Genomic DNA, 12,034 nt, shown 5'->3' with positions numbered 1-12,034 from the left:
AAAAATCTTACCGATCATAAGCTGTCGGACCACCATGGTTCATTCCGTACGGATTGAAGTGGGGGCCCGTCGATGCGCAACCTGAGATAAAGATGCAGCGAAATCACTTACAGTTACTCGACAGAAATGAGAGGAGTCTTAAAATCTTCAAAATATGACATGCTACGCACACGCACAATTGAAAGTAGGTTTAAGAGCTATTTTCAATTTCCGTTTCTGTGCATGCTCTTAGAACATAAGGGTCCACTACAAAATGACGTGGTACATGATATTTGGATATTGGCGCATGAAGGCGAGACGTTTACATAGCCGAAACTTGTTCATGAGCCCGCTCTGAGACGCATGCCTTTTCACGACTTTATTCGCCGCAACCTGAATCTTCTGCACGTAAGAAAATAAAGCATTGACAAGCGCTGCACTAAAATTGACATCCTTAAAATAAATTTCAGCCAGTATCTTTTTTTTATGTGTCAGTTACGCATACATAAAAAGGCAAGAAAAATTTATTTTCTTAGCAGTGGGTAAAGAATGAATTAGCAGGCTTCAGGAATTCGTGCAGCTCAGAAGTTATTTGCTATAGCATTGACCACCTTCTCGGACTGTACCCCAGAACCTGGGTGTGTGTGGTAATCACACATTAACAAGTCAAACGCTGAAATCTCTGTGCATTGTGATGAAAAAATTAGTGATGATATAATAATAGGATCGTTCGTGTGAAGGTATGGTAATGTATTTTTCCTAGCTATAGAGGGTCTTACAAGGCTTCCGAATGTTTGCAAATGATGGTTTACCGCAGGAGAACATGGGACAACGGGAAAAACGGTAATGGTAGCGACATCTATATAAGCAGAGCAGAAGAGAAAACAAAATGGTATTTATTTTGTTAGTGATACGTTTTGGTGACTGTTCGAGAAAGAAAGAGGCTTTCAGATGATTGTTAACTAGCAGTATTCCAATATATTCTTTCTATAAAGACGCAGACGTCATTGAAGAATTAGTCAAATGTTTGGTCATCAAAAAACATAGACTTCAATGGTGATACGACATCCGAACACTTGCGTTGACAAATAATCTAAAATTGCGTAACGTTAGAGACCTCCACGGACGGTCTCTCTCTCTGAATCTTAAATTAAACGGTAGTATTTAAAGTTGAGCTTACATGTAGCCATCGTCGCAATGCAGAGAATCCACGTGAGTTAATCGCGATACCCGAGTTAATTTTCAATTGATAAAACTACCACTGCAGAAACATCTGCTGAGTAGTGTGTGTTTGTTCAAGTTAACGAGACAAACTAACTAAACGCGACGATTACGTTCCTGTTGTGGTCTAGCCTTTAGCAGGGGATACGTAACACCACTTGTATGCCCTTAAGTTTGTGTGACGAGAGTCAAATGTATGTGTTCCCGGACAAAGGTATAACCACGGCCATAGCATCACACCAAAAATTTGTTTGTCTTCTAATTCTACTCAGAATTCAGCAGTATATATCGTGACTTCTACTTTAATCATGCACTTGGTTTTCAAAGCGACCTGCGGGTGAGACATTCTTGAATATTTAGGGGGAACCATCTGTACGAACATTTTTTTCTTTTTGGTGTTACTGTAACAAAAAAGTGCATCGGCATTCTGCAGTACAAGTATTCTTGTCGAAATTCTCTCGGGCACAACGTTCTTTATATCATAGCGAGAAGCACAGGCACGGTGTGTAGCGGTTTCCAAATTACCGTCGTAGACACCATTACCGCTTACAGCGCACTCTGATCCGCGGCCGTAGAAGAGACACACGAACGCAAGCGATGACTTACAATTTGTCAGTCAGCGCCTGTCTACGTATGCCTTTCTTTCGTTCGTGTCTCAGAGTGTGCTGTTAGCTAATATGAAACTTCACCAACTAGCCCGGTCAAAAATGTTGCCCAGGCCATCTTCTAATTGTGTCCGCAGCAAACGCGAAAGCAATGGGTATAGTGGTTTCTTATGAAAACGGCAAACAAGTTACAACGCTACAAGGATGAATCGAACCTAGGTTGGTAGGTGGACCCTCCATGGCGGTCTTGTTAGGGTGCCTCGATGCGCGCGCCCCCGCGCTCCCGCACTCTAGGTCTTGTCGATATGGTGTGTGATTGCTAACTTGGTAGCCACTGTATAAAATCTTGGCCCTGGCTTTGAAAATGAAGGCGAAAATCCTAGAAGCCATGTGGTTACGGATTCAAGTACACGTTAAAAAACTCAGCCGGTCGAAATTCCTAGAGCTTTTTACTTTCTCCACAGCGGCGTCTCTCTTTCTTATATGTGTTTTTCCGACGTAAAACATAGATATTATTATTAGTTGTTGAAGTATTAGAATTGGGAGACAATATTAGGACAACAAAATAACTGTTACAGAGTTAGGAGCACAGGATGATACTGAATGTTCGAAAAAGAAAGAGCAAACTGTGAGGTTAAAAAAAAAACTAACGAACACGCGTGCTAAATTGCACACACATGGGTCTTTCAGAAAAGTAGGTCGAATAAAGGAAAGCGTAAATAAGAGTTGCTGTCACGTCTCAATACCGCGTGAAAACGTCGGCGCAGACCACCGAGCACGGAGGGACGAAAAAGAAGAGCGCGGTGGCACGGTGACGCGAGGCGCACTTTCAGGGTTCGGGCCAGGCGTAGTGCAGTTCCGGGCTCCAAGTCGGTCTGGTCCCGCCAGCTTTAGGCGCCGCTGCCACTTCTTGAAAGCCGTGAGCCTCAGATCACGGGACGACCACTCGTTCTGTCTTCTCGCGTGCTATGGTGGACGTTCCGACGACGACCACACCACCGACAATGCTTCATTTTTAGTTCCTTAAGTAAATATTTCAAAATGCCTCCCTGTCAGTTTCCTGCGCCACTGCAGAATACTAGAAGTGCCGAACCGTCCTAACCATCACAATTTTTCTGGCGTCCGCGACGTAAGACCACGCTGTAGTTTCAACTTCCAGATTGATTTATATATGAGGTTTACCGTCCCAAAACCACCATATGATTATGAGAGACGCCGTCGTGGAAGACTCCGGAAATTTCGACCTCTTGGTGTTCCTTAACGCACGCCCAAATCTGAGCACACGGGCGTACAGCATTTTTGCCTCTATCGAAATTGCAGCCACCGCAGACTTCCAGAGCCGCACTTCTCGTTTGGGCAGTGGGCGGAAATGGCTTGGGAGAAGTATATTCTGATTGGCAAGAGACTTGGCTTGTCGCGTAAAGAACTGAAAGAGTGGATCGATGAGCAGCAGAACAAAGAGCGCGATAGACGAGCTGAGGATAGGGGTGCGTCGTGAATAGCACACGAACAGGAGATCGCTCGTCTGGCAACAGTGCAAAGTCTTCTAGAAGTGAAGTGTCGTCTTGCTGAGGTCTCGGCTGTTACAGTTGCAACCGATGGAGAGCCCGTGCAAGCCACCATCGAACCGCTCAGAAGCGCTTACAAGCTTATTTCTTCCTACAATGAAGGCCGCGACGACCTCGACGTGTACATTTAGCGCTTTGAGCGGGTAGCCAGCAGCCAGGGATGGCCAAGCCACAGGTGGGCGCTTTCGTTAAGCTTATGCCTCTCAGGCGAGGCCTTGAGTATTGTCGGACGTATGGCTGCGGAGGATGCCACCGACTACGAGAAGCTAAAGCAAACATTGCTGCAAAGGTTAAAGTGTAGCGAAAAAGGCTGTCGGAAAAGTTTCGCGAAGCTAAGACAAAAAAATTTGAGACAGGGCGACAATTGGCTGGTCGACTACTCGGTTACTTCGATCATTGGCTGCAGATGGCGAAAACAGCAAAAACTTATGATGAATTGAGGGACAACGCTGTATCTGAACATTTATGCAAATATTTGATGAGAAGTTTGCCATTTTTTTGAAAGAGCGAGGATTCCGAATGCTCGATCAGCTAGTTGAAACGGCTGATCGTTACTTGGAGGCAAAAAGCCTGACAAATCTCGCCAAAGGGAAACAAAAAATAACTTGTGAGAGAGAAGACATGCCGAGCAAGAACTGCGAGAAAGAGACCGGGAAAGCAAAAGCTCAGTGATTTTTATGTGGCAAGCAAGATCACCGAGCTGAAGATTGTTGGATGTGGTCGAAAGGCCCGAAGCGTTCGTCTTGCTGGAAGAGCAGGAAACCCGACCATCAAGCTGACGAGTGTCTACATGTAGAAAGCCGCCACAAGGGGGCGTCAAGTGCTGTTGCCAGCTAGGACACTACGTCTCTTGACAGGAGAACGTAGATTGTACCCCTAGAGTTGCAGAGGAAAGTGTACCGTTACGAAAAGAAGATATGTCTTGGTCTGCTCAGACAACAGAGGCAAATGACAACCGCATATCTTGGTGGACAGCGTGTGACGGTGCTGAAAGACTCGGGATGTAGCACCGTGGTTGTCAAGCGTTCACTGGTACCCGATAAGAAGTTTCCCAGTATTACACGCACTGTGTACCTTCTAGAAGGCTCTTCAAAGCAGCTTCCAGCGGCAAAGGTGTACATTGACTTTCCTTTCTTACAAGGACCGCCAATGGCACTCTGCATGAAAAAGCCACTTTATGGCGACGTTCTCGGCAACATCGACATGGAAGTCTTTGCTTCTGGTTCTACTACGTCACATGATCCGTCGGATGTTGCAGGACTGCATAAGTAGTCGGCACCAGCAGGGGAGCCTGTGCAAAGTCCAAGTGTATCGCCAGACTTAAGGACTGTAAATACAGCGACAACAAAAAGAACCAAGGGTATGAAGTTACCTGTTGTGGCATCGAACGCTATAGATGCGACTCCACATGTTGTGGAAAAGGTACAGAGAGAAGATCGCACCTTGGAGAGCTGTTTTCACTCAATCAGGCAGACGAGGGCGCAGCGATCAACAAACATAGTGTAATGGCATCAAGAGCATACCTCACCAACACTACACATCACAAACGAAGAAGGAAGTTGACCAAATGGTTGCTCCGCAAAGCCTATACGGCCGTGCGTCCTCAAGATGGTACATTAGGGTGTTATGGCAGGCCACCAAGCTATAAAACGAACGACTGATGGGATTTTGGAGGAATTCTATCGGCCGGGCGTGCGGGCTGAGGTGACACGATTTGTGTGGTCTTGTTACATCTGCCAGCGTACTGTTTCGAAGCACTTTGTCGGACGTGTCCCTCTTGAAAAAAATGCGGGTGATTTACGTGCTTTTCGAGCGTGTGGTGATCGATATAATCGGCCCGCTATCACCAACATGGGCAAAAGGAAACCGTTTTGTCATCACGATGGTGGACTGTGCAACGCGATATGCTCACGTTGATGCTTCACCAAGCATAGAAACGGAGAGAGCAGCAGAGGTGTTGGTAGAAATGTTCTCGCGCATGGAAATACCACGAGAAATTGGGAGTGATCGGAGAAGGCCCATTGTGAGTGATGGGGAATGAAAGAAGTGAGCAGACTACTATCTTTCCGACAGTCGCCAACTACCCCATACCACCCTATGGCAAATGGTCTTGTTGAGCGCTTCAGTAGTACTCTGAAGCACACGATATGGCGCATGTGCCAGGAAAGCCCAAAAAACTGGGACAAATACTTGGCACCATTATTGTTTGCCTACACAGAGGTGCCTTAGTCCAGTATTGAATTTTCTCCTTTTGGCGTCCTGTATGGACAATACATTAGAGGAGTGATGTCTATACAAAATGAATTATGGATGCACAAAAAGCTGGATGCGCAAACAAGACTACGTATGGCTATGTCATGGAGCTTCGCGATCGTTTGTATGAGACATGTCAAATTTCTCAAGATGAGCTGTAGAAAGCCAAGTTCACACAAAGGAAATACTACGATCGCAAAACGAAGCCTCGTTAACTCTGCGTTGGAGACAAGGTGTTGCTATTGGCACCTTCCGACGCCAACAAACTAATATTAGCTTGGAAGGGCCCCTTCACAGTACTAGAGAAGCGAAATCGACTGTGTCGTGGACAGGGGAACCCGAACCAGTTTGTTTCACATCAAGCTCTTTAAAATGTAAGAGAAGAGAACACCGTTGACTGACACGGGGAGCCACGCAGTTGTCACGTTAAAGACGAGAAGGGCTTGCACGCGTATGGGCTGTCCAAAATTTCATGTTTAACTCTTCGGTAAGCAGTTCGTACGGCAGAGTGACCACCAGCCACTGGCCTACATATACTCGGCAAAATACACGGCAGCAGAATTGTGCGTTGGAGCCTAACACTGATGGAATGCGACTTCACTGTAAAATACATCAAAGCAGGTGACATTGTAGGAGCTGACTATGCGAGTGTCGTGTAGACTCGCAACGGTATATGCTCAAACTGCTTTTAGTTTTTGTGAACTCTGTGAACTCTGTATAGAACGCTTCGTGCTCCTAGTGTGCAAGAATATGTGAATACGCGTGAAAAAAAAAAACTGATAACATGCGAACACATTCCCCCATTCGGATTATGAACTTTGCTGTCCTTCTCATTGGAAAAGTTGGTTGGTTGGTTCCTCAACACCTTGGCACAACCCACCTAGGGGGAAAGGCTATGAATGGGACGGTGCCTTGCTTTTTAAATTAATTCTCTTCTTGAGGATCTGTAAGAATAATTAGGTAATAGATGTAATAATTGGCTGAAGTGAAACAACTTTCTTAACTGGGGGGCAAAATGCCACATCTAAATACCGTGCGAAAAAGTCTTCGCAGACAATGAAGCATGGAGGGACGAAAAAGAAGAGCGTGGTCACCTGGTGGCACGAGGCCCGCTTTCAGGGTTCGGGCAAGGCACAGTGCAGCTCCGGACTGCAAAATGAGCGAGACGTTCTGCCGGGCGCGACGAGTGCGAGTATGGAAGAACACGGAGCCAGGCGTGGTCCAGGGTGGTCGATGTGCCAAGCCTCCAGGTGCCAGCGTTCGGAGGACTCTCTGATCAAAGGGCCGCCGAGCGGTTCTGAGACATACCGAAGTATGTGCCAGGTTGGAACGTGGGCTGCTGGCCCATGAGCTGCGCCTGGCAGTATCCTCACTGAGTTGAGAAACGTCTATTGAGCTGCCGCATCGAAGCTGTGGCGAGCAGCATCCCAGCACGGCATAGACAGGGCTGTGCTGGACGGAACCTGCACGTGGAACCGCCCTTCTGGGTCGTTTTCAAAACGTTCTCAAAGTCGGGCTGGTCCAGTCAGCTCCGAGGCACCACGACCACTTCTCGAAAGCTGTGAGCCTCAGATCACGGGACTACCACCCATTCTTTCTCTTCGCGTAGTGTGGTGGACGTTCCAACGACGACTACACCACCAACAACGCTTCATATTTCAGTCGCTTATACAAATATTTAAAAACGCCTCCCTGCCTGTTTCTTGCGCCGCTGTGCAACCTTAGAAATGCCGAACTATCCTAATGAAATACAAGGTATATTCAACAGACAATAAAGAGTAAATTAAAATTAGCGAGCGACACAATGGTAGGGAAATTTGCTATGAAGTGTGGGAGCAAAAATGCAATAAGGCCATGAAACTACAGCAAACGAGAAATAAATCTCGGCAGATTGCCCGTATCGTAGGAATTTATCTCATACGAAGAAGTAATCATAGAGCGGTCTCTGCCACAATTCTTCCTTTGAGTCCAGTGTACAAGAGGTGGATTGACGTTTTCATTGAAATTAAGCCGCTGTGTGTAATCCTTGCCTTACCAGATGCGTCATCTACATTGTGTGATTCAGGATAACTCTGATGTTTTGACGTAACGGCTGTGCTCCTTTACGGCACAGATGTAAGTTTTCTAATAAAAGTGTGCGCACAACAAGGTGAAGATCGACATAACAAAGGCGGCCGTGATTCATAAGTTCCGGCTTTAAAACACAATGCGAGACTGCACCTTGCTGAATCACAAGAGTACACAAGTGATGTTCATTACATTGCAATGCGAACTGACAGCTGATACTGCTGATTGAGCTTAGACAAGCACTACCACCACATCTGTACTGAAAACGATACTGACACTATTTTAGTAGGTGAATTCGCTTTGTCACACCGATCTGAATACAGAGAGAGCTCTGAGCAAAAGTGGGAGAGAATTAAATAAAAAAATAAAAAGAGAGGCAATTCTAGTGAAGGAACCGGTTTGCAACTCTTTACAGGGGTGTGAAAATAAGGGTCGAAAAGAAGATAGAGAGATAAAAATAAAGAAAAAAAGTACACTTGCACACATATGCAGAGTGTTCCGATCAGAATTGTTTGCAAATGTCACGCCAACGCAATTCTGATAAAGTATTGCATTCTGAGAATAAAGTGAATTTTCTCAAGGTCCAACTACCGAAATCGATGCTCGCTTGATGTAAGGCTAGAGTAATTATTACACTGAACTATAGCGGTAGTCTGGCTTATCGTAATGATGTCAGTTACCAAAACTTCCAAAATGGCTGCTTCTGCTTCACCAGCAGAGCCATCATGCGTGGCGGCCATGATTACTTGAGCGAGCACGGGATGAGGAGCTCGTATTGTGTTGGGACGTCAGGGTACATTAGAAACCAAAACTATCTGTTAAAAACGTACTGTAACTACTTTTTGAAGGTGCACTCACGCAAAAGAGTATATTTGCTAGCCGCTTAAGGACTTCACGTTTAGTTGGAGTGACGAAAACGACAACTGCAAATTTTTGTAACCGTAACTATTTGAGCAAATGTCACCCGAGTTGCTCAAAGCGGCCCTGCAAGGCTTTTTCAGCATGCCCAGAGAATGGTGTCGCTTGCTAGTGGAGGTTTCTGAAAACCTGTCAGCGAAACATTATAGCACAGCAGGTGACACGTAATTTACAAATATTTTTAGTCTGGCTGATATCATTCCCTCTTCTGTCTTCGAATGATGTCATATACCAAGAGGACCAAAAGTCATTGCTATTGACTGATTTTATCATTTTATCATCATCACCTGCCTGGTTACTGTCGCCGCAGCGTCACGTTGGGTACTCGTGCACACGCTCGCGATCGCATTGAATGTTAGCCACACATTCCAAAAAGAAAAAAAAAACTGATCATGGTCATTGTGAGTGCACGACACCACTTTTTTTCCCGTGCCATCCCTGCGGCTTAGGTTTGAGCGCATTCGTAATTTTCAGATCTGCCACTACTACTACTACTACTACTACTACTACTACTACTACTACTACTACTACTACTACTACCACTTATTATTATTATTATTATTATTATTATTATTATTATTATTATTATTATGAAAGTTTTTGGTGGTTTTTCTACGGTGTTTTTTACCCATGCGCAGACCCACTTATTACTAACCATAGTATACGAATATGCACCACATGTTACGGGTTGAGAATATTTATGCCAAGTCCTCTTCTGAAAATTTATTTATAAAGGCCTACTACTATGCTAAGGGCACGAGTACAAAAGTGGCCAGGTATAAATAGATAGATAGATAGATAGATAGATAGATAGATATAAACGGGCTGTTGGCTTTTTTGTTCGCTAAATATGCTTCGCATTTATTATTTGGGGTAAGTTGTGCTAGAAGTAGACTGCCCTTGAGGGGAAAAGGTATCTTGGAGCAAATACCCCGAGCTATACGAAATATTCGTCGGCTACAGTGGAAGGGCCGAGAAACGACTTAGCATGTCGTACTGAAATGGCTTAACATTTCGCTCAAAAGATACCCAAGAGACGTGCACTTTGAGAAAGCCGATGTCTCGAGGTACATACAAGGATTATTTGTGAGAAGTTGTGACAGTCAAGATGTCAAAGGATTACTGCATAATATCAGGAATGACGGAACTGCCCACATATGGACATGATTGAATACGTCTTCTAAAGAATTAAAGATCACGCAGAGAGAAAGTAAAGCAGCCGTAGATAAAGTGAAGTACAGACAGAGAGAAAGGAAGAGGAAAAGCAGGGAAGTTAACCGAGCATTGGCTCGGTTGGCTATCCTACACTTGGGGGGCAGGAAAATATTAGAAAGGTAATAGACAAAGAAAAAGAAGAGTAAAGAATAGATGAATAAGCAGTGAGCTTGAGACTACAGAGCTTGGTCTCGCGATTATCGTTCACAAGGACTCGTCAAGCCCGGTGGCCCTCAAAAAGCACAAGAGAGCTTTCGTGGCCTTGCGCGTATGCGAGACCATTGGTTTTGTGAGGGCCTTCTTTTCCGTAAGTGGTCTTGAATCCAGGTGAAAAAACAGTTTATATGATGGATATCATCGCCGCCTCACGTTCGAACACAATCCTAATGAAAGTTGCCTGACCACTGAGTCAAGCTCCTATGAAGAAATGGAAGTTAGCAATAGAAAGCTGACCGAGCAAGGCTTTGAAGCGGCTTGCCAAAGATAGCAGTTCCAATTGAGAATCACAACTAATTATCAGAATGCATGCAAGGGCAGGTTTTTTTCACTATCATTTGGCTCTATGAAGTAAGATCTTTGAAATGTGTAAGTAGGAAATACCATGAGTAAAATAATTTAAAAGACGTTTCTAATGAAAGGAAAAAGATAAAATAAATGCTGGTAGATAAATTGAACCTTTAATCATAAATAAAGTGAAAAAGCCCCAAAACGAGAAAGATCAATTCTTTATGCCGGATATCATGCAAGTGTTTTTGAACTATGAAGCACGAACAGCGCGAATTCAACGTGGGGACACAAGAGGCACAGATGAACGCTGACTAGCAACTGAAGTTTTATTCTACGTGAAGGGAAATTACATACAGAATCAACACGAAGAAAACATGAACCAAATAATAAATAACATTAAAAATACCATAACAAATATAAAGCATTACAAAATGATCGCGCACGCTCTTCCAAAAAAAGATAACTCTTTCCTCAATAAACAGAGAGATGGGTTATGTTGATGTACAATGAACCTTCTCGGGCGATATGGGCTGCTTCGATCGTTTTGTGAGTGCGTTTAAGAGAAACGACTTAATTTAGATTGACCAGCTGCACTCTGAGAACTGTAATGGCTTATGTTTCACCATCATTAGCATAGAAAATCAAGATTGAAGTTTCATTTTTAAATTTAAAATAATATCTCCGAGCCTGACGTCACACACTTCGGAATGTTTTTTCAGTAATTTCGTGACATATGCTAGGTCATATTTTCTGAAACTTGGTAAGAAAAATGTATGGCAACCACAATTTTATCGACTAGAAGCCACGTAGGATCGAGATAGATGCCTTCATTATCTATGACGTCATGGTGTTTGGTGAGAGAGTCTCAAGGTGGCGTCTCCACCCGTATTTTCTTTTCAGGCGTTTTGTCCCTTACCCAGCCTCGTGTCATGGTAAATGTGATGTGTATTTGTAAGAGGGGTGCAGTAAGAGTGAATTGTGAAATTGCACTTCTGTGATACGCAGAACATTATTTTGTCCTTAAGTGTCTCTTTAAAAGCGCAATTTTCTAGCAAAATATTTTACGATATTTTCTGAGTGGTAGTCTCACATTGCAGCCCCGCCACGATGATCTAGTGGCTAATGTACTCGGCTGCTGACCTGCAGGTCGCGGGATCGAAATCCGGCTGCTGCGGCAGCGTTTCCGATGGAGGCGGAAATGTTGTAGGCCCGTGTGCTAAGACTTGGGTGCACGTTAAGGAACCCCAGGAGGTCGAAATTCCCGGAACCCTCCACTGCGGCGTCTCTCATAATCAAGTGGTGGTTTCGGGAAGTTAAACCCCACATATGAATCAATTAGTCTCACATTGCAATTTAAAAATCATCAAGTCTACAAACCATTTGACAAGTCACCGTACTGATGCACGTGAAAGCCATGTTTTCCTTTCGGTAAATTGGTGAGGTTGCCTTGGACCGTCACATTGCCACCCGTACTCTGAGAAGGCAATATAAACGCTGCATATAGACACAAATTTGAGGTCCAGACAGTTCTTTTGGCACAACTGAGCTAACCTACTGGCATATGGAGCTTCTATCTTGTAATTGAGACGAGTATTGCACTCCTCAATAAAATAGGATGCTACGTTGCGTTAATCGTACAGAAACGGGTTCGGTGCCCCGAGCCACTGCAAATCTTCCAAAGTAGAATTTCTTCCATGCCGC

At 44.5% G+C, this 12,034-nt stretch overlaps 1 protein-coding gene across 4 annotated transcripts in view; it reads right to left on the bottom strand.

Annotated features, from left to right (window-relative positions):
• Positions 1-12,034, bottom strand: part of LOC119161048 (superoxide dismutase [Cu-Zn]) — an 81,323-nt gene that overhangs the window by 13,690 nt on the left and 55,599 nt on the right. For 3 of the 4 annotated variants that reach the window (XM_075880033.1, XM_037413370.2, XM_037413369.2), the window contains 2 exons: positions 11,711-11,807; positions 12-81 (listed from right to left, as the gene is read on the bottom strand). The exons of the other annotated variant lie outside the window; for it this stretch is intronic. In XM_075880033.1, coding sequence (XP_075736148.1) covers positions 12-81; positions 11,711-11,807 — 167 coding nt within the window. The remainder of the gene's footprint in view (positions 1-11; positions 82-11,710; positions 11,808-12,034) is intronic. 4 annotated transcript variants of the gene reach the window in all.

Source organism: Rhipicephalus microplus, chromosome X (assembly GCF_043290135.1).
Source record: "Rhipicephalus microplus isolate Deutch F79 chromosome X, USDA_Rmic, whole genome shotgun sequence".
NCBI classification, from domain to species: Eukaryota; Metazoa; Arthropoda; class Arachnida; order Ixodida; family Ixodidae; genus Rhipicephalus; species Rhipicephalus microplus.
The sequence above is the reverse complement of the archived record's forward strand: the minus strand, read 5'-3'. Positions and strand labels throughout refer to the sequence as shown.